Consider the following 22369-nt stretch of genomic DNA (forward strand, 5'->3'; position numbering starts at 1 on the left):
TAAAATTTTATCATATTGATTTAGACAAGATCATCGTATTGTTAATTTTAAATTGAATGAAAGAAAAAAGTGAGGAAGTTAGAATTTTTTTACAGAAAAATTATTAAACAAATAAACAAATAGATCCATCACCTAATTATTTACCCAAATAGAACAGTATATTTTTGCCAGTCACAAATCGGTTCTCGGAAACTGAACTCTAACTTGATTTTTTTTTTTAATTTTGTTTTATCTTTTTATATAATAAAATAAATATTATTATTTAAATTATACTTATATATTTATATTTTGTTAAAGTAAATATTTATAATATGTTATTCTAATAAATATTTATAAATATTTTGTTAATTATATATAATAAAATAAGTTTTATTATTTAAATTATGTTTATATTTTTATATTATTTGAAAATGAATAAAAATAATAATAATATTTATTTTACATGTTTATTAAAATTTATTTTATATATTTAAGATAATAAATAATTTTTTTTATTATTAAATTATTTAATATAATTTTGATTTTTTTAAAATGATATTAATATTATATTCTGAAATTATATTTTTAGTTATTTAATATTATATTTTTAACAAAATAAAAATTACAATAATAATTTATTTAATTTTAAATTTGTATAAAATAAAAATTATAATAAAAATTTATTTAATTTTATATATTTATAAAATAAATAAAAGTATTAAATAATAACCAGTTTATTTATTTATTTTGAGATATTAATCTTTATTAAAATTTATACATAATTATTTATTTAAAAAATATGTTATTAATATTAATAACATTATCAAATAATATTATGTAGATATATATATATATATATATAATTATATATTTAATATAAATTATAAATACTAAAAATCTAGTGCTTGTTTTGTCAAAAGTGATGAGTCTATGAGTGTTCGCCTTTGACTATACATCTTGAATTGCTTTAGTTGCAACCTCCAAGTACATATGTCCAGCATTAATCATTGCATCTACTTCTCTTCCTCTGTCAATGAAGAACTTATTGCAACGGGTGTATGTTGCCATGACCATAGAACAAATTGGCAGGTTTATGGTTTTCTTCAAGACCGAATTGATTGACTTTGCTAGGTTTGTTGTCATGTGTCCAAAACGTCGTCTGTTGTCCCATGCCAGCGTCCATTTTTCCCTTGAGATGTTGTCCAACCATTGTGCAACTTCAAGATTATTATCTTTTACTATGTTGTAATAGTAAAAGAATCTCAGTTCAGTCATCTCATATGCTGAGAAAAAGATTACAAATTAAATTAATATAACTAACTAAGCAAATGTATAAAATATTAATGATAATATAGAGTACGTAAAAAATTTAAATTACCCATATTGACGACATCTTTCTTCAGTGCAGCATTTTTAAATCGTCGCATGAAATTTTGTGCAATGTGTCTAATGCAATAGACATAGACAAAATTGTTTTCTGTCCAACCACTTCTATTTCTGGAGTATACACTTCTTATGGCATCATAACGATCCGAGATGAGGCACAACCCCTCTTGCGGGGTTACGTAACTCCTTAAGTTTCTCAAAGAAAAGAACCATGTATCGCTAGTTTCACCTTTAACCACAGCAAAGACAATGAAAATTATGTTGTTGCGGCCGTCTTGCGTAACTGCCACTAATAAAGTCCCTTTGTATTTGCCATACAAAAATGTTTCATCTACTTGAACAATTGGTTTACAGAAGGAAAAACCATCAATGCATGGCTTGAAGGTCCAAAATAACCTCTTGAAGAACACATTTCCCTTGTCAAACAAGCCACTCTTGTATGCCGATTATGTACTCAATTTCCAGATGAAGCTTGGAACATACATTTGTGTTGCAAACAACTGTCTAGGTAACTTATAGTATGACTCCTCCCAATTTTTGAAGATATTTTCAATGGCATGTTATTTCCCCAACCATCCCTTTCTATAACTGATTGTGTAACCCATTGTAGACTTCATGTGGGCTAAGATGGTTGCGATGAGTGTGGATGGATTAGTCTTAATAATTTCACGAATGATTTAAGAAATCATTTGTAATCTCAACTTGTTATGATCCTGTGAAATGAGTGGGGAGGCACATGTGTGGCACCCTTCAAGCTTCATTATTTCTCAGTGTTGCTCTTTGGTGTGCAATATAGCGCGACATCTCCAGGCACAGTCATTGTGAACGCATTCCACAATAAGTCTAATTGTGCTTGACATATTCACCTTGTAAGTGCAATGATTGACAATGTGAAATCTATTTATGGCGTCTTGCACTTGTTTTTTTGTTAGGAAACGTTGACCAAGAAATAGTGTTCCAAGCAGATACACTACCATTTCATGATCAAAGACATAGCCAAACTCAAAGTCATGTTCTTGTATTTGACTGGAAAAGTCTAGAAAATGTGGAGGTGAGTTGTATAATAGTAATGGTTGTGATGGTGGAATATTTGGAAATTGGAGGGAGTCTTCTTCATCATCCTGCTGTTGAGATAGGATTTCATCTTCGTCCTTACTAAAAGGATCAAATACTTTGATTAGGAGACCCACAACAGCATGTTCTTCAATGGGAGTTTCTTCAAAAGGCTAAGAGGGTAAAGTTTGCTCAAATGGTTGAGAGGGTATTTTATTGAGGTTCATGAATGGATCAGTTAAAAGTTGTGTATAGGACTAAAGGTCAGAATTCATATCATATGTTGGAAAAAATGAATTTATGGTTTCGTAAGTTTGGTAAGGTGAAGGTGAAAATTGTGGTGCTTGAGTTACGTTTGTAGTAAATGTAACATATAATTCTATATCTGATTGAAGTTGATTTGAATCGTGGATGTTGAAGAGTGCCTCGATGTCTTCATTATCGTTCAACTCAACACATGTGTAGTTGCTCCAACAATGTTTGACTAGGAGAAAATGTGTGACACATATCTCGGTATCGTGTCAATCAAGGAAGAGTCACTTATTGGCTTTATGTTGAAACTGAAGTGGTTGAGAGACAATATGTTGCCATTACCAAAAGAACCATTTGAAGAAGAAGTTCACACCCATTGTAGGGCTTATATACTAGATTTAACTGGAGGTGTTTTGATGCCTGACAAAACAGGCAACAAAGTACATCTTATGTATTTAGTTTTATTAACTAATCTTAGAATAATAAGACGATATAGTTGAGGTTTTGCTTGTTTAGCTATGTTGTATAGGGAAATATGCAGAGCCATGGAAGTTGGTAGCAAAACAATGGATGGTTGTTCATCATTGTTAATGTCTTGGGCATAGTATCGCATGCCATATATTGCGCCAATTTCTAGTAATCCACCAACATACTCTCTTGTGTGTAGATGGAGCATGGGTAGAGTACTAAACTTTTGAAATAAACCTTACAATGATGTTGTGGAGTATACATATCAATATTTGATCACATTCAAGCTAATCAGGTAACTCTTCATAACAAAAATTTGAATTCATATATATTTTCTTATCTTTTACACATCATCTTAAGTAACAAAATTAAATTTATTTGTAGTGTCATATCAAGACTTGCAAACATCAATACCCATGGAAGCATATAGAGATGTCCAACTGTAGACTTCATGTACCGCCATCTTTTGTTTTGTAATTATTGAATGGCACCAAACAAATAGAGTCAAATTACCGTTTCGTCTCTTCCAAGAAGTCCGTTCTCCACCGAATAATTTGAATGACTTCCACAAAATTGACATGAGAGGAAGACAAGATGAAAATTAGGTTACAAGACATACTCAATGTATCGAGATGTGGAACAACAAACGTGAGTTGACAATAACGGGTCATCTAATGCAAAGCACATTATATCACACACAAGAATACATGAAATGGTACATTGTCAATTCCATCTATTTCCTATCTGTGCCACCACTACTACTGATCCAAGGAGGAGCGACCAACAACTAAGGATTACTAACACATTTGAAATCAGAACGACTTCCACACCGTCGTATCATGAGATTGCATCAATTTCTCCGAACATTACGCCAGAAGCAAACATAATTAACATAAGACATTCATTTGCATCAACATTGGAGAATTTTTTTATAAACTTATTTGGAATTGATTTTACAACTCCATCTTCAGCACAAACTTATATACAGTCTCTTTACTAACCGGATTTTGCTAATAAACCTGATAATTCATCAAATGCATTCCAATAACTAGACCGTCATGATGATCTAAATCCTTTACAAGTTCGTCCTGAAATCTCAAAGTAACAACCACAGCGACGAAACTTACCACGTCACAGACGTCGCCTTCATTGTGGAACTGGTCATCATTACGGAGATAGTTAATTATTAATGTTGTTATGAATTTGTTATCATCTTTATTAATGCGCTTTATCTTCGTCAATGTTACCTTAGTAATATAAAAACGTTAATTTTAAAATATTTGTCTCAAGTATAAATAATTAACTTATAATTTAATATTTTATTTACTTTTTAAAAATAATTTTTTTATTCTAAAATAAAATTTATTAAAAATTATAATATTACATAATATAATTTAAAAAAAACTAATTTAATTAAACTAAAATTTTTATTCAAAATATCATTTTATCATACTAATATTTAAAAATATTAACTCAAAATAACATATTTAAATAAATAAATAAACAGAATAATATTTAATATATTTATTTAATTTTAAAAAATATATAATTATTATTCTTTAAGTATAAATAACTTAAGCATTAACATTCCTATCTAAAATTACTTATTATTTAAATATTTTAATTAGTTTTAAGAATTATCTAAAATAATTTACTTATTATTCAATTATTTTAATTATTTTTAAAAAATATAATTATTATTGTTTTCTAAAAATATTATTTATTATCTTAAATATGTAAAATAAATTTAATAAACATGTAAAATAAATATTATTTTTATTTTTATTCATTTTCAAATAATATAAAAATATAAACATAATTTAAATAGTAAAACTTATTTTTTTATATATAATTAACAAAATATTTATAAATATTTATTAGAATAACATATTATAAATATTTATTTTAATAAAATATAAATATATGAATATAATTTAAATAATAATATTTATTTTATTATATAAAAACATAAAACAAAATTAAAAAAAAAAACCCAGTCATAATTGGTTTCACTAGAAATCGAATTCTGACTGGCAAAAACATGCTACAGTGAGGAGTTTATTTAGGTAAATAATTAGGTAATAGGTCTATTTGTGTATTTTTTATTTTTTAAATAATTTTTCTATAAAAAATTGAGGAAGTTATGACTCAAATCTTTGAAATAAATAAATAATTTCATTTCATGTTATAATTTTTTCTACTTGTAGATATCTAATAAAGGTATATAAATGAAAGATGATATTTTATTATCAATTCTAAGACATGGTAAATTGATTGGGTGAATTAATACATAATAAATAGATAATTAATCATAAAATGGAATAGAATAAATGATTTTACATTTAGTGTAATTATAATCTAATATTGCTTTTTTAGTTTTAATTGTTAGATTGAATTATATAAGGGTTGTTATTTCTTTTCAGTTTTTTTAATATATATAACTCTAACAATTTGGTGCTTAGTGTATCAATTTTTGTAATAAAAATTTACAATATATAAATTTTTAATATACATTCTTATGTTAAAATAATTATTTAAAATACTAATTCTTTTCTATTATATAATAATAAATATTAAAGTTAGAATTATATTTTACATAAGATATTTAGTGAGTGACTTATTAAATTGATTATATATATATATATATATATATATATATATATAAATGTGTGTGTATAAAACATTATAATGAAAAAAAAATTATTTAATATTTTCTTTTTTTATAATAAGATAATTCTTTTTTAAAAATAGAATGTTTATGTCACAAATTTGTATATCATGTTTTATCCTTCAAACTATATCAAGTTACTAATATTTAGTTATAATACTAGAAAGAATGTAACCAGGTAAATATATATAAATTAGTGCTAGTTTTAAAAATACAACAATTAATATTAGGGAGGAAGATATAGAAGATGGAGAGGAAGATATATATATATATATATATATATATATATATATATATATATATATATATATATATATACTCAAATAATAAAGTGAAAATAGAAAGCAAATAGGGGATAGAATAAAAACATTTATACTATAAAGTAGTTATAGAATAAGAAATCTGATTCTTGGCAAGATTTTGTATAACTTTTATTTTGATTTTGCAAGCTGATATAATCTTTGTACAAAAGACTAAATATAGAAGGTTTTAAATTTCAAAAAGTAAATATTACAAGACAGGGCTTGTTTCGAAAAGGGTTTTCTCTTCTCCTTTTCTTAATGTCACTAACACAACTTAAAACATGGATTTATAATCCAAAAAAGTACACTACAATAATTGTAAATACTATTGCAAGATGCTCTTTTAATTTATTACATATTTTTTACTGTTGCCAGTTTGTTTTCTTGTCATTTTCCTTTGTATTATTGATAGGTTATTTTATGATAGATTTTTTCTGTTTTTTTGTCTAGATTCTCTTTGCTGCTTTGTCTACATTTTCTCTACTTCTTTGTCTAATATTTATTGTATTATTATTAGATTTTTTTTTTTATAGATTCTCTTGGTCTGCCTTTGTAATTTGTCAGGCCTCCTTTGATATATGTTATTGGCATTGGAGTTTACTGTAGAGAGGAGAAAATTGTTTGACAGTCATCTCCATTGTTGAAAAAGTCATCAGGATCTAGAATGCTTTGAACCTCTTCTTCACCTTCATCTTTGAAGGCTTGGGAGGATGTTGAAGCTATATCTTGTAAAATTTTATTGAACTCTATTTTAGTTCCTACTGAAGACAATGTTGCCATCATCCTTGATTTGTTTTGTAAAAAACAAAGATTGCTTATTGACAGATACAGTAGTTGATGTTGTTGTTAGGCTTTCTTGGCTGATCCTTGAACGTTGTAGCCATTGATCAATTTTTGGCTTAGTAATTAGGGTTAGGTTAAATTTTTCTATCATTTGACTTTGATTACTCTTACCAGGTATTGTACACTTGATTTTTTTTACCAATTTGGCTGAATCATACTCCCACATGGTAATCCAAGTAATTTCCTGACTTGCCACAAAAGAGATAAGCTTATAGTCCTCTTCAAAGTTGGTCTTCAATATAAAATACTGGAAGTTAATAAGAATCTCTTTGGGAAAAATAGACTGAACAGGTCCAAATTCTAGGAATCACTAGATAAACCATTTTGAAAATTTTAATGAGATTCCCTTACTAAACTAGATGAACCAAGAGTGCATAGCTGGTTGCATAAACAACATGTTGTTCCAAGCATCAATGTAATCAAAATATTTATATTGTTGCGGCTAATATTGTATTGTAAAGCTCTTTAATTGATACTAAGATTGTTACCAATCCCGTATTGTCAAAATTTTTAATATTTTTATTTTTGAAAATGTTGTCTTCCCTGTCTTAGAATCTTGTTGTTGAGTTAGTTCTATAGACTGTGTGTCTAATAAAATTAATTCATAATATTGTCTCTTTTTTGCATGAGAAACTGGTAGAAAATGGAACCCTTCTGAAAATATTTTCTTTGGTATTTTATGTTATGGTAAACTAAACCATTCTGGTTCATTACCATTAGCAGTATTGTAAAATCTTTTTCTTGGTAAGTGCCTTTTGATTTTGTTTCTTTTTTGCAGTATCTGGTGCTAGAGGGGTGAATCTGTTTGAAATTTGAATTGGACTATTTTGATTTTGTGTAGGTTTGTCTTAATTATCTGGCTCATTGTTTGTTGAGGTCTTTTTGTAGGATCTGATTTTGTAGGTAAGGGTGGATCATATAGGTCTTTTGTCATTCTGAACATTGCTTTTCCTGCAAAAATTCTTTAGCAAGAAAATCTGGTAGTATATTCTTTTCTCCTTTGATATGTTGGTTATCAAAATCAAAGTTTACTAATAAAGCTTGTCATCTTGCAAAAATATGTTTTGAAATAATGTTTTTAACATCCTTTTGTGAAACTTGTGGGCTGCCTTGCAATCTGTTTTTATAAAAAAAAATCTATTGAACAAATCCTTTTGAAATTTATGCACAAATAAAATGATTGAAAATCTCTTTTTTAATAGTAGAATATTTTTGTTGTGTAAGATGCTAGATACATGAATGATACCTAACAAATTGCTCTTTTAAAGATTGAGAATGTATCTGCTTAAGAACTCCACCATAATGAAGTTCTAATGCATCTGTTTCAACTACTAAGGGGCCATTTGGATCTAGAATTACTAGACAAGGAATAGTTTTGACTATCATCTTCATCATATAAAGACACACATATTATTCTTATATTTGGCAGAAAATCTAATATGTAATTTAAACACCCTAGAAATCTCTGTAATTATTTTTGTCTTTAATTTTATTAAGGAATTTATCTGCAAATTCTAATGAGCTTTGTATTGGCGTAAAGTTTTCTTGATAAATATCATATCCAAGAAATTTTATTTTTGTTTGAAATATACTCATCTTTTTGGCTGATACTACTACACATTCTGTTTAATTAATTCTATGAATTTATTGAGGTGTTGAATGTGTTGATTTATCCCCTTTGAAAAGATGAGAATATCATCTAGGTTTACTATAGAAAATTAAATATATGGGTAAAATATATTGTTCATTATTTCTTGAAATTCATTGGGCGCATTCTTGAGACCTTAGAGCATTACATCCTACTCACAATGTCCAAAAGGAACTACGAATGCAATTTTATATCTATCTTTTTCCTTAACAGATATTTGATAATATCCAGACTTCATGTCAAACTTTGAAAATATATTGGATTTGGTTAGTCTTTTAATTAAATCTTGTTTATTTGGTAAATGATATTTGATCCATTTTAATATTTTGTTCAGTGGCTTATAATTTGTAACTAATCTTGGAGCTCTTCTTTCTTATTCTGAAGCTTTGCTAATATAAAACTTTGTACAACTCTAAAGTAATTTTGATGGTCTAATTAATCCTTTATCAAGAAATTATTGAATTCCTTGCTTGCAGAACTTAATCTGTTCCTTATTCATTTGTATGGTTTTGCTTTCGTTGGAATATCTTTCTCATTAAAAATGTTTTCATAAGGAAGGCTTATTTCATGTTGTTTTCTATAATAGAAGGCCGCAAGATTTGTTTTATAAATTTTTTTCAATTTTTTCTTAAAAATCTTTTATTAATTTTTACATTTTTGGTGACTTTAATTGTTCTTCAATTCTCTTATGTTTAATTTCTTTATGAAGGAATTTCTTTATTTTTGTTTTCTATTTATCATATTTATCTCTTTTATAGAAAATTCCTTTAACAAATTTTTTATGAAGGAATTTATTTTTTTGAAAAAATTTCTTGCCTTCTTATTAACATTTTATTATTTTATAAATTTTCTTCTTAACTCAACATATTACAATAACAATAATGTTTAAGAAAGAAGATTTTTTTGTTTATTTATTTATTTTTAATATAAAAAATAGATAAGTTTTTTAAAAAAAACAAAAAGAACAATTACATATGTAAACATAAAGAGTTAGATATTTTATAAAAGTTGTTGGTACAATTTTTTTTAATATAAGCATACTTATTCTCAGTTTAATCTTATAACATGAATCAATGAGTTTGAATATAAAGATTTAATTAATACATAATTAGGAAAGTGATTTTGCACATACTTTTATATATATATATATATATGAAAGGGAAAAAAATTAAAAGCTAAAAGGAACTTCCATCATATTCTTTTGTTGTTGACTTCTTGTTTCGTTCATCTTATATGGTATTAAAAATTTAATAATTCTTAATTATTAGAAACTAAGGAACAATGAAAAAAGATAAAGACTTTTTATTTAGCAATTATGAAAACATAATGCATATTGAAAGTTACCAACTAAGATGTCTCAAATACTGAATAGGTTAGAAAAACATGATTATTTCTTTTTATCAACATAGAAAAACAATACGATTAAAGAGAGATATAAAGTGAAGAATAAAGATATAAAATGGATGAAGAAAATTAGAAGAAACTTAAATAGACATTTGGAACAATCATCCCTTTTGTACCTTTCACGCAGATTTGGGCAACCATTTATTTTTAACTTTTAAAGGCTACAATAGTGATTCATATTCCCATGCACTGACAACAACTCTTCACAATCTTTAATGTAAAGCCTGTTAAGTGATGTTGCATTTGAAAGCCATTCTGACAATTATTGTAAACTTCAAATACTTAGTTGTTCTTTTTTTGTTGTTTAGTATTCCTAGAATATAATTATTGTTTTTAAGTATGGGTGGCAAAACTAAGAGTAGGTACATAGGGTGGCAAAGCTAATATTAGGTGTCATGATGTGTATTTTGAATATGAAAAGGCAAATGCCTTGCCTATATAAACCTTCTAATATTTCATTTGCATGTTGCAGTATATACAAAAACTTAGAGAGATTGTGTGCTGCCATATTACCCTCTTGTTGCCAACAGATTGGTATCAGAGCTTGTGTACGTGAGGTGAGTGTGTGAGTTGACTTGCAAGAGAGTGTTGCGGTGTACCCAAGCAAAGGGAAGAGTGTCCGAGAAGCCTTGTGAGGTGTGTGAGTCGAGCGTATACACTTGAGAGAGACAACAAGTTTAACTAATGGCATTCCACTACCTAAGTTGACTAAAGGTGTCAACTACGATAACTGGAAGGTGCAAATAGAGGCCCTTCTCGGCTCCCAAGACAACTGGGATGTGGTCGAGAATGGGCACGAGGAACCAGTGACCATCGAGAGGTATTTAAATGCCTAGCTGAATGCATTGAAGGCTGTTCGAGCAAAGGACAAGGCGGCTCTATACTTGTTATACCGAGCTGTCGACGAGTCAGGCTTTGAGAAGATAGTTAATGCTAAATCTTCAAAAGAGGCGTGGGATATACTCGAGAAAGCAAATTAGGGAGATGAACGTGTGAAGCAAGTTCGACTTCAAACCCTTAAGGGCGAGCTGGAAAACATGAGAATGAAAGAGTTCGAAGGAGTATCCAAGTTCATCACTCGGGTAGAGACCATGGTGAACAAACTGAACAGGAATGGAGAGAATCTTTCCTCAAGCCGAGTTATGGAGAAGATATTGAGGTTATTGACAGATGACTTCGAGAATATTGTGTGTGCAATCGAGGAGTCCAAGGACTTGTCAACACTCAATGTCGAAGAGCTTGCTGAGTCCTTGGCGGCGCATGAGCAGAGAAGAAAGAAAAAGAAGGGGGAGTCCCTGGAACAGGCTCTCCAGGCAAAGGCAATGATCAGAGAGGAGAACATGCTCTATGCTCAGAGCACCAGGGGTAGAGGTCAAGGAGGTAGAGGAAGAGGAGGACATGGAAATGAACAACTCGGTCAACAGAACTGGCGTGGCTGAGGCCAGGCTCGGGGGAGAGGTGGCCGAACAAACACCAACAACAATATTGAATGCTACAACTGCGGGAAGCATGGTCATGTTGCCAAGGACTACTATTCAATCAAATGCTACAACTGTGGAAAACAGGGTCACATTTCAAAAGATTGCAGAGCTGAAAAGAAAAAGGATGAGCCAACCAACTTCCTTGTTGAGGAGGAGGACAAGGGGTTGCTAATGGTGACGAATATCCCAGAAACCGAGGGCAAACTGAGCTGTTCTGATTACTTGGTTTGGTACTTGGACACTAGCGCAAGCAATCACATGTGTGGTGATGAGCGCTTATTCAAAGAGCTCTCAAAGGTGGAGTCTGGATTTGTCTCTTTTGGTGATGCTTCAAAAGTAGCTGTCAAAGGCTGAGGAACGATCTGGTATCAGCAGAGGAACAGACGAGTTAGAGAAATCAGAGACGTATATTACATACCTGACCTCAGAAGCAACATACTGAGCATGAGACAACTAATGTAGAAGGGTTACTCGGTTTTAATGAAAGACCGAGAACTACAACTGAAGGACAAGCTTGGGAGGCTTATTGCCTGAGTAGAAATGAAGAAGAATTGAATGTACAAACTTGAGTTGAAAATAGTTCAAGATAAGTGTATGAAGCTTAATGTGGAAGATGAAGCCATGACATGGCATCTCCGATTTGGTCATCTTCACTTCGGTGGATTGACTGAGTTGGTGAAGAAGGAAATGGTGCTCAGACTACCTAACATGGAGTTTGAAAAAAGATTTTGTGAAGAGTGTGTCATTGGGAAGCATGCGAGGACTTCATTCCCAAGAAGCTCCAAGTACCGAGCAAAGGAGCAACTCGGACTAATCCATACCGATCTATATGGACCGATAACTCCAAAGTCATTCAGTGGTAAGAGATACTTTGTCTCTTTCATTGATGATTTCTCAAGGAAAACCTGGGTATACTTTTTGAAGGAGAAGTCCGAGGTGTTTGAAACTTTCAAAAAATTTAGAGTGATGGTGAAGAAGGAAACAGGCAAAGTCATCAAAGTAGTCCGATCTAACAGAGGAGGTGAGTTCACTTCTATTGAGTTCACGAGATACTGCAAGGAATATGGGGTCAGGAAATTCTTGACAGCCCCATATTCTCCGTAGCAAAATGGTGTGGCTGAATGAAAGAACTAAACTATTCTCGATATGGTTCGATCAATGTTAAAAGGCAAGAGCTTGCCGAAGAAGTTCTGGGCAGAAGTAGTACAGTGTACAGTCTATGTCCAAAATAGATGCCCACATGCCAAGTTGGGGGAGAAAACGCCGCAGGAAGTCTAGAGTGGTAAAAAGCCAAGTGTCTCCCATTTGAAGGTGTTTGATAGTGTTGCCTATGGGTAAGTACCGAGTCAGTAGAGAACGAAGTTGGAGGATCAAAGCAGGAAGTACATATTCATCAGGTATGATGAGAAAACCAAAGCCTATAAGCTATTTGATCCTATCAACCAGAAATTGGTGGTGAGTCGAGATGTCCAGGTAGAAGAATCAAAGGCATGGAACTAGAGTAACCCGATTGAGGAAGAAACAAGCTCAGAGGTTGCTATGCCTCTGATATCAACAACCACCGAGCTTTCAGAAGATGAATCTGAGTCGCAACAACCCAGAATGAGGAGTCTGCAGGAGATATACGACACTACAAATGAAGTCCATGTTGTATGTCTCCAGGCTGACTCAAAAGATTTGAATTTTGAGAAAGCTGTACAAGACAAGAAATGGAGATCAGCGATGGATGAAGAAATCGAGGTAATAAAACGCAACAAAACTTGGGAGCTGATCGATCTTTCTGAAAGAGCTCGACCCATTGGGGTGAAATGGGTATATAAGAAGAAGATGAATGTTGAGGGAGAGGTTGAGCGCTATAAAGCTCGACTAGTGGTGAAAGGCTATAGACAGAAAGAGGGGATTGATTATGATGAAGTATTTTCCCCTGTCACGAGAATGGAGTCAATCCGACTTCTAATCTCTTTAGCTGCTCATAACCAATGGTTGATTCAGCAGATGGATCTGAATTCGGCATTTTTAAATGGAGTGTTGAAGGAAGAAGTATACGTCAAGCAACCGCTCGAGTACATGAAGAAGGCCCTCTATGGGCTGAAGCAGGCTCCTCGAGCTTAGAATGAAATGATCAATAGCTATTTCAAACAGAATGGGTACGAACAATGCCCATACGAGCATGCCCTCTACACAAAGAAATCAGAAAGGGATATCATGGTTGTTGCTCTCTACGTTGACGACCTCATATTCACAGGAAGCAATGCAAAGCTGATTCAGGAGTTCAAAAAGGTAATGAGAAAGGAGTTCGAGATGACAGACTCGGGTCTGATGAAATATTTTCTTGGCCTAGAAGTGAAGTAGTCAGAAGATGGGATCTTTATATCCCAAGAAAGGTATGCGCTTGATATTTTGAAGAAGTTTAAAATGGAGGACTATAACCCGGTTTCAACTCTAATGGAACTGGGCACAAAACTCTCAAAGTTTGATGGAGGAGAACGAGCTGATCCCGGGAGATATCAGAGTTTAATTGGAAGTCTGAAGTATCTTACAAGTACTAGGCCCGACTTGATGCTGAGTGTCGGGATATCAAGCAGATACATGGAGGATCTGAGCTACACGTACTGGAAGGTGCTAAAAAGAATTTTGAGGTACGTTCGAGGAACCCTGTCACTCGGTCTTTATTATTCAAAGTCAGATGACTACCAACTAGTGGGATACTTAGACAACGACTGGTGTGGAGATGTGGATGATTAGAAGAGCACTTCGGGGTATGTGTTCCTACTCGAAAATATGGCTTTCACTTGGTTATCAAAGAAGCAGCCCATTGTAACTCTATCAACCTGCAAAGCCGAGTATGTTGCAGCCTCTTGGAGTGTTTGTCATGCAGTCTAGGTTTCAAATCTTCTAAGGCATTTGGGTGTGATCCAAGACGAAGGGACTGTGATCTAAGTTGACAACCAGTCAACAATCGAATTGGCGAAGAACCCGGTCAATCACGGAAGAAGCAAGCACATTGACATCCGATTTCATTTCATCCGGGAGCAAGTTAAAGAAGGAAAGATCGAACTAGAGCATGTAGAGAGCCGAGCTCAAGCTGCAGATATGTTCACCAAGCCACTGCCGACCATTTTGCTAGAGAATTGCAAGAATCGGAATGAGAGATGAGAAAAACATTTAAGTTTATGGGGAAAATTTGTTGCAAACTTCAAATGCTTAGTTATTCGTCTTTTGTTGTTTAGTATTCCTAGAATATAATTATTGTTTTTAAGCATGGGGTGGCAAAACTAAGAGTAGGTAGCATAGGGTGGTAAAACTAATATTAGGTGTCATGATGTGTATTTTGGATATGAAAAGGCAAATGCTTTGCCTATATAAACCTTGTAATATTTCATTTGCATGTTGCAGTATATACAAAAACTTAGAGAGATTGTATGTTGCCATATTGCCCTTTTGTTGCCAACAACAATGTTGTTAAACTTGTTTCACAAATATAAATTATTTGTAAAGTCTTGGCAAATCTTTGAAGCTAATTGTGTAAGTTGATCAACATGGCAATCCAAAGAATAACAAATATTTGAAGATTCATATCCTTGGCAACTTCACTTTGCTTTCCTCTTCCTTCATTCTTTCAACTTTGTCTTCAAAACGAACTAGCTTTTGACAGTTTACAATTAGCAGCTTCTTCAAAGAAAGCAAATGTGATAAATCACATGGTATGCCTTCTAAATTATCACAACTAGAAATTATTAAAATTTGAAGAGATCTAAAGAACCTTATATCTATAAAGCAGAGATTTGTGATTTGTGCAATAATAATCAAAAGTCGAAGGTTGATAAGGTTCCTCAAGTTTCTAGGTAACTCTTGAAGTGCGTCACAGCCGTCAAAGATTAAAGTCTAGAGATTATAGAGGTTGGAAATGGAATTAGGGAGTTTTTTTCAATTGAGAGCAATCACTCAGGTTAAGATATCTCTAATGCTTCAATTTTCAAAGTTTTTATATATCACAATTATTTTTCAAATGAGATAACAAAGAGTAATTTATATATCATAATTATATTTGTCTTTCTTTATCTTTCTACTTTATTTCTATTACTCAACTTAATTGGTCATTTGATTTTCTCTTATATCCATCAACTGATGTGAAATAAAGTTATCTAGCAATGTGTTTCTCTTCTTTTTATTTGTACGGTTTGACATAATACTTATAAAATGCACTGAAATGAAAAAAAAAATATCATACTAATAAACATGTTTCTATTATTAATTAAAACAAATAATTATATTTCTTAGGAGCAAATTAATTCTTTTTATCTTATGTAAGTTTTGATTTCGTGTTTCACTTTTTTTTAGTCATATAATTCGTAAAAGTGTTTTAAATAAGTCATTTTTTTGTTAAAAAATCTAATTCGTTAAAAGTGTTGATTGTTTCATGTTATGTGTATTGTATATATATTATTTATCATCTTCTCATCTTTCTCATGGGAGATTTCTCTAGTTTACATTTACTTTTCGAGTTTATAGATTTGTTTTGTATTATTTTGGTTCTCTTTTATATTATGTCTAGCTAAATCCATAGTTAGAATTATGGTGGATACTTTGCATGACTCTATGAAATATTTATGATTTATGATAATTTTGTGTTTCTGTTTTGGATTGGATCTATAGGCTTAAACGAGATAAAGGATTAAATAGACTAAGTTTAGTTTTTTTTTTCTTTCAATCGTTATTAAATTAATAACTTATAAACTTTTTATGTTTTCTCTTCCTTTTACCTTACCTGACGTTGAGGATCATAGTTTAGGGAAAAGAATGTTAATATCGCATAATCATTAGGTGTTAATAGATTTAGTATGAGTGGTTGACAATCATAAAAAAAAATTAGAATTAGAAATAATCTAAAAGTGAACATAAAGAAGTGTAAAGATGAAAACATATGCCCTAGATTTTTTTCAATTAGTTTATTGTTAGATATTGTACTATTTTAATTCTATTTAATTGCTTTTATATTGAATCATTATTTTTATTTAATTTTGCATCCTTTAAGTTCAAACAATTAAATTAATTTTTTTTATAATTGAAAATAATCCTTGTGGAACGATATTCTAAAAACTTATTTTAGAATTCTTTATTACTTTTTGACAGGTAGCTTCGTTTGGGAAGAAGTTAATATACCAAGTTTTATGTTTAGATTTTTTCTTTACTTAAAACTTGGGTGGTTTGGAGGGGGGAATAGAATTGTATTAATTAATAGTGCATATTTCATAACACCTAATAAGAAAAGGAAACACATACTACCATTCATAGCAAGTGAAGTATATATATATATACATATATATGATAAGTTTATAGTTAAGCCTTCTTTTATAGCTCATATATTGATGTTTGACCTTTATTTTATTTGGTTTTATACTGATTTATATGTATATTGTGCAGTTTAGCATAAAAAAGCCACAATTAAGTTTAAAACGTGGTTTGGGCCTAAATTGATTGCAAAATAGAGCTTTGCAACAGTCAGCAGGTGTAGACCCTATCATTAAGCATAGGAGTGCTTCGAGCCCATGCACAGTCGTACTTATGATCTTGCACAACTGTGCTCATCTGCAGCAAGTCTAATTAATGAAGAACTTTTAGGATTTTTAAACCCTATTAAAGAGAGACCTCATGCATCTTGTTCGATATCTTGTCTTATACTTTTCGATACACCTTTCATCTTATCTCTCTTGTACGAAATCGTTGGCATACTCTTAATGAGACTTAGAGTTTCAAGCTACCATACTTGAAGACTGAGAAATTATCTATTTCTAGTTTGCTTTTCTCTATAACTTTGTTTACGATTATTTTAGTTCTTCTCTTTAGCATGAGTAACTAAGTCCATAGTTAAAGCTATAGGAACTATTGTTCATGAATTTGTGGGATTTTGAAGTTTAAATCTATATTTGGTTTTCGTTCGTGATTAGCTTTTATCCTATTGCGCATAATTATAATCCTAATCAATTATATCGTCAGATGACTGTACCTCGATTAGTTAATAGATCTATAAGATAAAACAAGACAAAAGATTAAGTAGACTAAACCAATCTTTCTCTTCCAATCATTATTAAATTAACAAGTTCACATATGCTTTATACTTTCTTTAATTTATGTCTTACATGATCATTAGAGAAATTAATTTAGAAAAAAGAATATTAGTATTGCATTATCATTGAGTATTAATAGTCTTTATATGAATAATTGGTGATTACAAGGAAATTAAATTTAGAGTTAAACAGAAAAATAACATAAATAATTGAATGAGAAAATCTATATGCCCTAAGTTTCTCTCCTATAAGTTAAACTAAGATGTGTGTTGTGTTATTTGTTTTTATTTTTAATTAATTTTATAATTAAATTTTAATTTTTACTTAATTTCACATTTTTTAAGCTCAAACAATTAAATTAAGAAATTCTTAATAATTAAAAATTAATATTTGTGGGACAATATCTAAAACTCTTTATTACTTTTCGACAGATACACTTACCCTTCAAACAATATTTAAAACAGAAGTCTTAATAATTATATTTATATTGGATAAAAAGTTAAATTATAAATTTAATTAATATACTTGATATATTTGTTCAATTTAGTCTTTCTACTAAAAAAAAGTGTATAATTTGGTCTTTATGTAAATAAACATTTACAAATCAATCTTTACTGTTTAAAATTTGTTAAGGATGTTTATTGTAGTTGGGGCATTGGAGAAATCAACTTAATAACTAAAGAAGATGATTACCTGAGTTGATTCCATAGGGACTTAGTATTAATAATTAACTCAATGATATAACCCATCAACTTCTGTCTATCTTTGAGATTGAGTTATCATTCTTTAATGAAACGCTCGTAGAAATTACCATAGCTTAGGATATTTTTAAGAATGATTTTCATTTTTATTGAACTACATGATTTCACTTGCATTCAATATTTAATTTTTTGGTTAAAATTCATTCTTTTTGGAAACATGCATTAATATATTTTTAATATTTGGTTAGCTGGTTATTAATTACTATCTAACAGCTAAAAAATGGTGTTAAGAAAGGTTAAATTTGTTGTAGAAAATAAATATAATTATATACGATAATTTTTAATTGTTTAAATAATAGAATTACCAAATTAATTACAAGTCTTTTAAGTGTATGCAGTTTAAGTGTCAATTGATGGGTACATTAAACTTTGGAAAGCGCCACATTGTTATGAGGTGGCCAGAAAAGTAGATGCAATGATACACTATGGATAATCTTGTATATGAAACTGAAGACAAGTGATCAAACAACATTATTTCAAACAAATGAGGCATATTACAGTGATACAAGAGAAAAACAAGTGACTGAAACAACTTGAGTATCAGACACAATACAGTGATAAAATGAAACTAGTAGAATCACACACAGAACATGAACAGGTCTTATTTAGAATATTATTGTAGCAAACTATAACTACACAGCTAGGCTAGCATATACATGCACACGTGGAATGGCCTAGCTCTTAATTATAGTTTGTGACCCGTTAAACTAAAAACAAAATGACAAGAATTAAACACGCACACACATACATGATATATTATGTTACTTGGAATCAGATCCAGTGAGGAGTTTTTGAGCTTTGATCTCAAAGAAGAAAGGGTCATCAGCATCTGCAGAGTCATTAGCATTCCAAACAAAAATACCGTGGAGTGATCCAGTATCGATGAGCTTGGTGCATGCCTCAAAGAAGACCTCACGTGATAGCATACCTTTGTCATTTGGATCAGTGCTGAATCCAGCCAAGAGTTTATCTTCTTGGTAATCATCTGATAGTTGTTGAAAGAGTTCTACAAAGTCATCCGTTGAGGGCAAAAACTGATCGTAGAATTGATAGTTAACCCAATGAATATCCATTTTGTGAGCTCGGAACAAGTTAAGGTAATGGGAATAAGTGGGATGTGAAGGAGCAATGGACACATCTTTGATCACTTTATCCTTATTCTTTAGGCCATCTATAAGTGTCCCTATGCAATGGGCAAAGTCAATGTTATTGGATTTGATGTTCTCATAGTTGATATCAATGCCATCAATTATAGCCTCACAGCTACAATCGACTTGGGTATTGTAGAGATCAATGATCCTTCTGAGTGAATTCCTAGCCCTATCAGGCCATACATCTTTTTCAGCAGGATCAAACACATTCTTACGACCTACTAGACGACCTCCAATGCTTATTATCACCTTCACCTTTACACTTTTTTTTTCATACTTTTCCTTCAATTGCTTAATTTTCTCAGCTCTAAAGTACCTTTCGTTCCAAGTTGCCTTAAAAACTCCTGTACCTTTTCCATTCTTATCGTAGTCCTCTGTGGCAAACGCAAGAATGAAGTGGAATTCTTGCAAATTGGAATTGATGATATCAGGAAAATTATTCAAATCATCTGGGTATGACTTGCCACCAATATATTCTCGAAAAATGGAATTGGTAGCCATTTCGAAGCTCTATATTGATAGGTAATTGATTAAATTGCCTTCTTAATTTTGTGAGGAAGTGGGTGGTGGGAATGCCAAATTTCTTGAAGTCGCGCCCTTTTATATACCCAGAGAATTGATTTTATATTATAAATAAAAACTACTTATTTTATATTTTTGTATGCACAGTCTTACATGAGCAAAGCATGTGACAAATGCTTCTCACGTGCGCTAGGTTTTGTAGTACAATATAAAATTACAATATTAAAACGAAGGATGACGATAACTATGAAGACCATAGTTGGGGAGATAACCTATTCATCAATCTGATAAATTATTTTATTCTGTCAACATATTTCATATATATTTTTGTAAAGTCATGCGATGATGACTAAGATAATAGTTATCTGTTTCGATTAATTATAGATACACATTCTTAGAATGATGTTTTATTTTTCTCCATCCATGTCGTAAACTCTATATTACAAACAAAGAATATTGACTGAATATGAAACACTACAAATAATTAATAACAAAAAAATATTATCTCTTTGCACGGTTCACCGCTCATGTTCACACAAGGATTGTTACAATTTTTGAAATTGTTTTATTACGTTTGCCATTGTATTCTGAAGTTTATTATCATTGTTATATATTATTCAGAAAACCTGATTGGAAAATAGAGTTCCATGGCAAATCTAATTGATTCCGTTATTAGAGTTTCATTGTACATAAATTTTCTCATAAATATTAGTAAGGGTAAATGAAACGACTTCAAATGTGTTGTTTATTAAACGGTCTTACGATTCCTTATATTAAATTAATAGCTTTTTTATTTATAAAAAATGTAAAACAAAAATAATTAACGAGTATAAAATTTCGTTATTTTCTTTCTAAAATCATTAAAATTATATAACTATTGCATACTGCTGCGAAAATAATAGGGAATGGAAAAGATATTTAAATATAAACGGTTACCATTCAAACTAACATAGATAAAGATTGTTGAACAAATTGCATACATGCTATTTAAAGAAAATATCTAATTAACAATGGGGCATAAATTCATACTTTTGTTGTGGAATGCATTGCAGTTAATTTAATAATGACATTTATGTTAATTATTTTAATTTTCGCTTTTTTGGTCAATAATTTATAATTTAACTATTTACAATGCATATTATGGCAGTCAAATTATGTGGGCTTGCTTATTCTCATACGATAGGTAATATGATCATGTGATTAAATAACATGATTCGTGTGATTAAGAATAGTGCCAGCTTATTGCATTAAAATTGTATGTATATAATTATATAATTTTTCATTTCTACACATTTAAATTTTATGTAGTAAGTTTGCATAATTAATAACATGAGAATGATTAAATATGAGTATCCCGCAGACAACATTGAGAAAGCATATTTGACTGTAGGGTGCAAGCTAAAGTGTGACATAATTTCTAACAATGGTTGCTAGGAAATTTAAATTTGTTTCATTACTTTTATTAATAGATTTTATTATCTTTGGAATGTGATTAAGATATAGTGCCAGCTCATTGCACTAATTGTATATTTGCAATTATACAATTTTTCATTTCTACACATTTAAATTTTGTGTGATAGGTGTGCATATTAATACCATGAGGCTGATTAAATGTGAGTGTCCGACAAATAATACTAATAAGAGAACAATTGCCAGGGTATGGCATAAGCTCAAACAATGGTTGTTAGGGAATGTAAATTTTTTGAATGTAAATTATATATTTAATTTTAATAAATGAAATTTTAATATAACATTTAGCAATACACGCTAAAATTTGAACTGTTATTATGTAAGTAAAAATTAGAACAACTAAAGGTTTAAGGTGAAATAACGTCTAAATGTTTATAAATTGTTTTAGTTGTGATTGTTAGTTTGTAGTTTTACTCAAATATTCTTTTATGCATAGCATTACATGTATAGAAAAAAAGTTTGTAACTCATAATATTTTCACCTAACTCGAGAAAACAAATTAGTTCATGATGTATGAACGGCATGGAACTAAGAATCTATTGACAAAAGAAATTACATTATTTACTAATAAAATCATTAATTATTTTAATTCATAGCATATATGTAACTTCACCATGAAATGATTTATATTGAAAAACCATATCCTTTATAACATTAAAGTAAAATGAGTAGAATTATATAACATAAAAGAATGTTATTTTAAATTATAATGACCCGTTAAATTGAAAAGAAAATGATAGAACATAGATATTAGTTACAATCAGACTCTTTAAATTATACATAATAAAATCATTTCAATGCGATTTGTCTATTTATTTTTGGAAAAAGTTAAATGTAATTAATACTAATCTATAAGAGTTCATTTGGATTCTTTTTTTTTTTTTGTTTCTTCAAGATAACAATTCAATTAAAA

At 30.2% G+C, this 22369-nt stretch overlaps 1 protein-coding gene across 1 annotated transcript; it reads right to left on the bottom strand.

Moving 5' to 3' along the window:
- Window positions 1-19074: 19074 nt before the first annotated feature.
- LOC113866119 (chitinase 2-like) lies at window positions 19075-19965 on the bottom strand. Its single transcript, XM_027501009.1, has one exon. The coding sequence runs from the start codon at window positions 19963-19965 to the stop codon at window positions 19075-19077; it is 891 nt and encodes a 296-aa protein (XP_027356810.1).
- Window positions 19966-22369: the final 2404 nt, after the last annotated feature.

Source organism: Abrus precatorius, unplaced genomic scaffold (assembly GCF_003935025.1).
Source record: "Abrus precatorius isolate BTA unplaced genomic scaffold, Abrus_2018 Scaffold4, whole genome shotgun sequence".
In the NCBI taxonomy this organism is placed as follows: domain Eukaryota; kingdom Viridiplantae; phylum Streptophyta; class Magnoliopsida; order Fabales; family Fabaceae; genus Abrus; species Abrus precatorius.

Excerpts from the sequence above, each read along its gene's own strand:
- LOC113866119 (XM_027501009.1), bottom strand. The coding sequence starts at position 19,965 with ATGGCTACCAATTCCATTTTTCGAGAATATATTGGTGGCAAGTCATAC.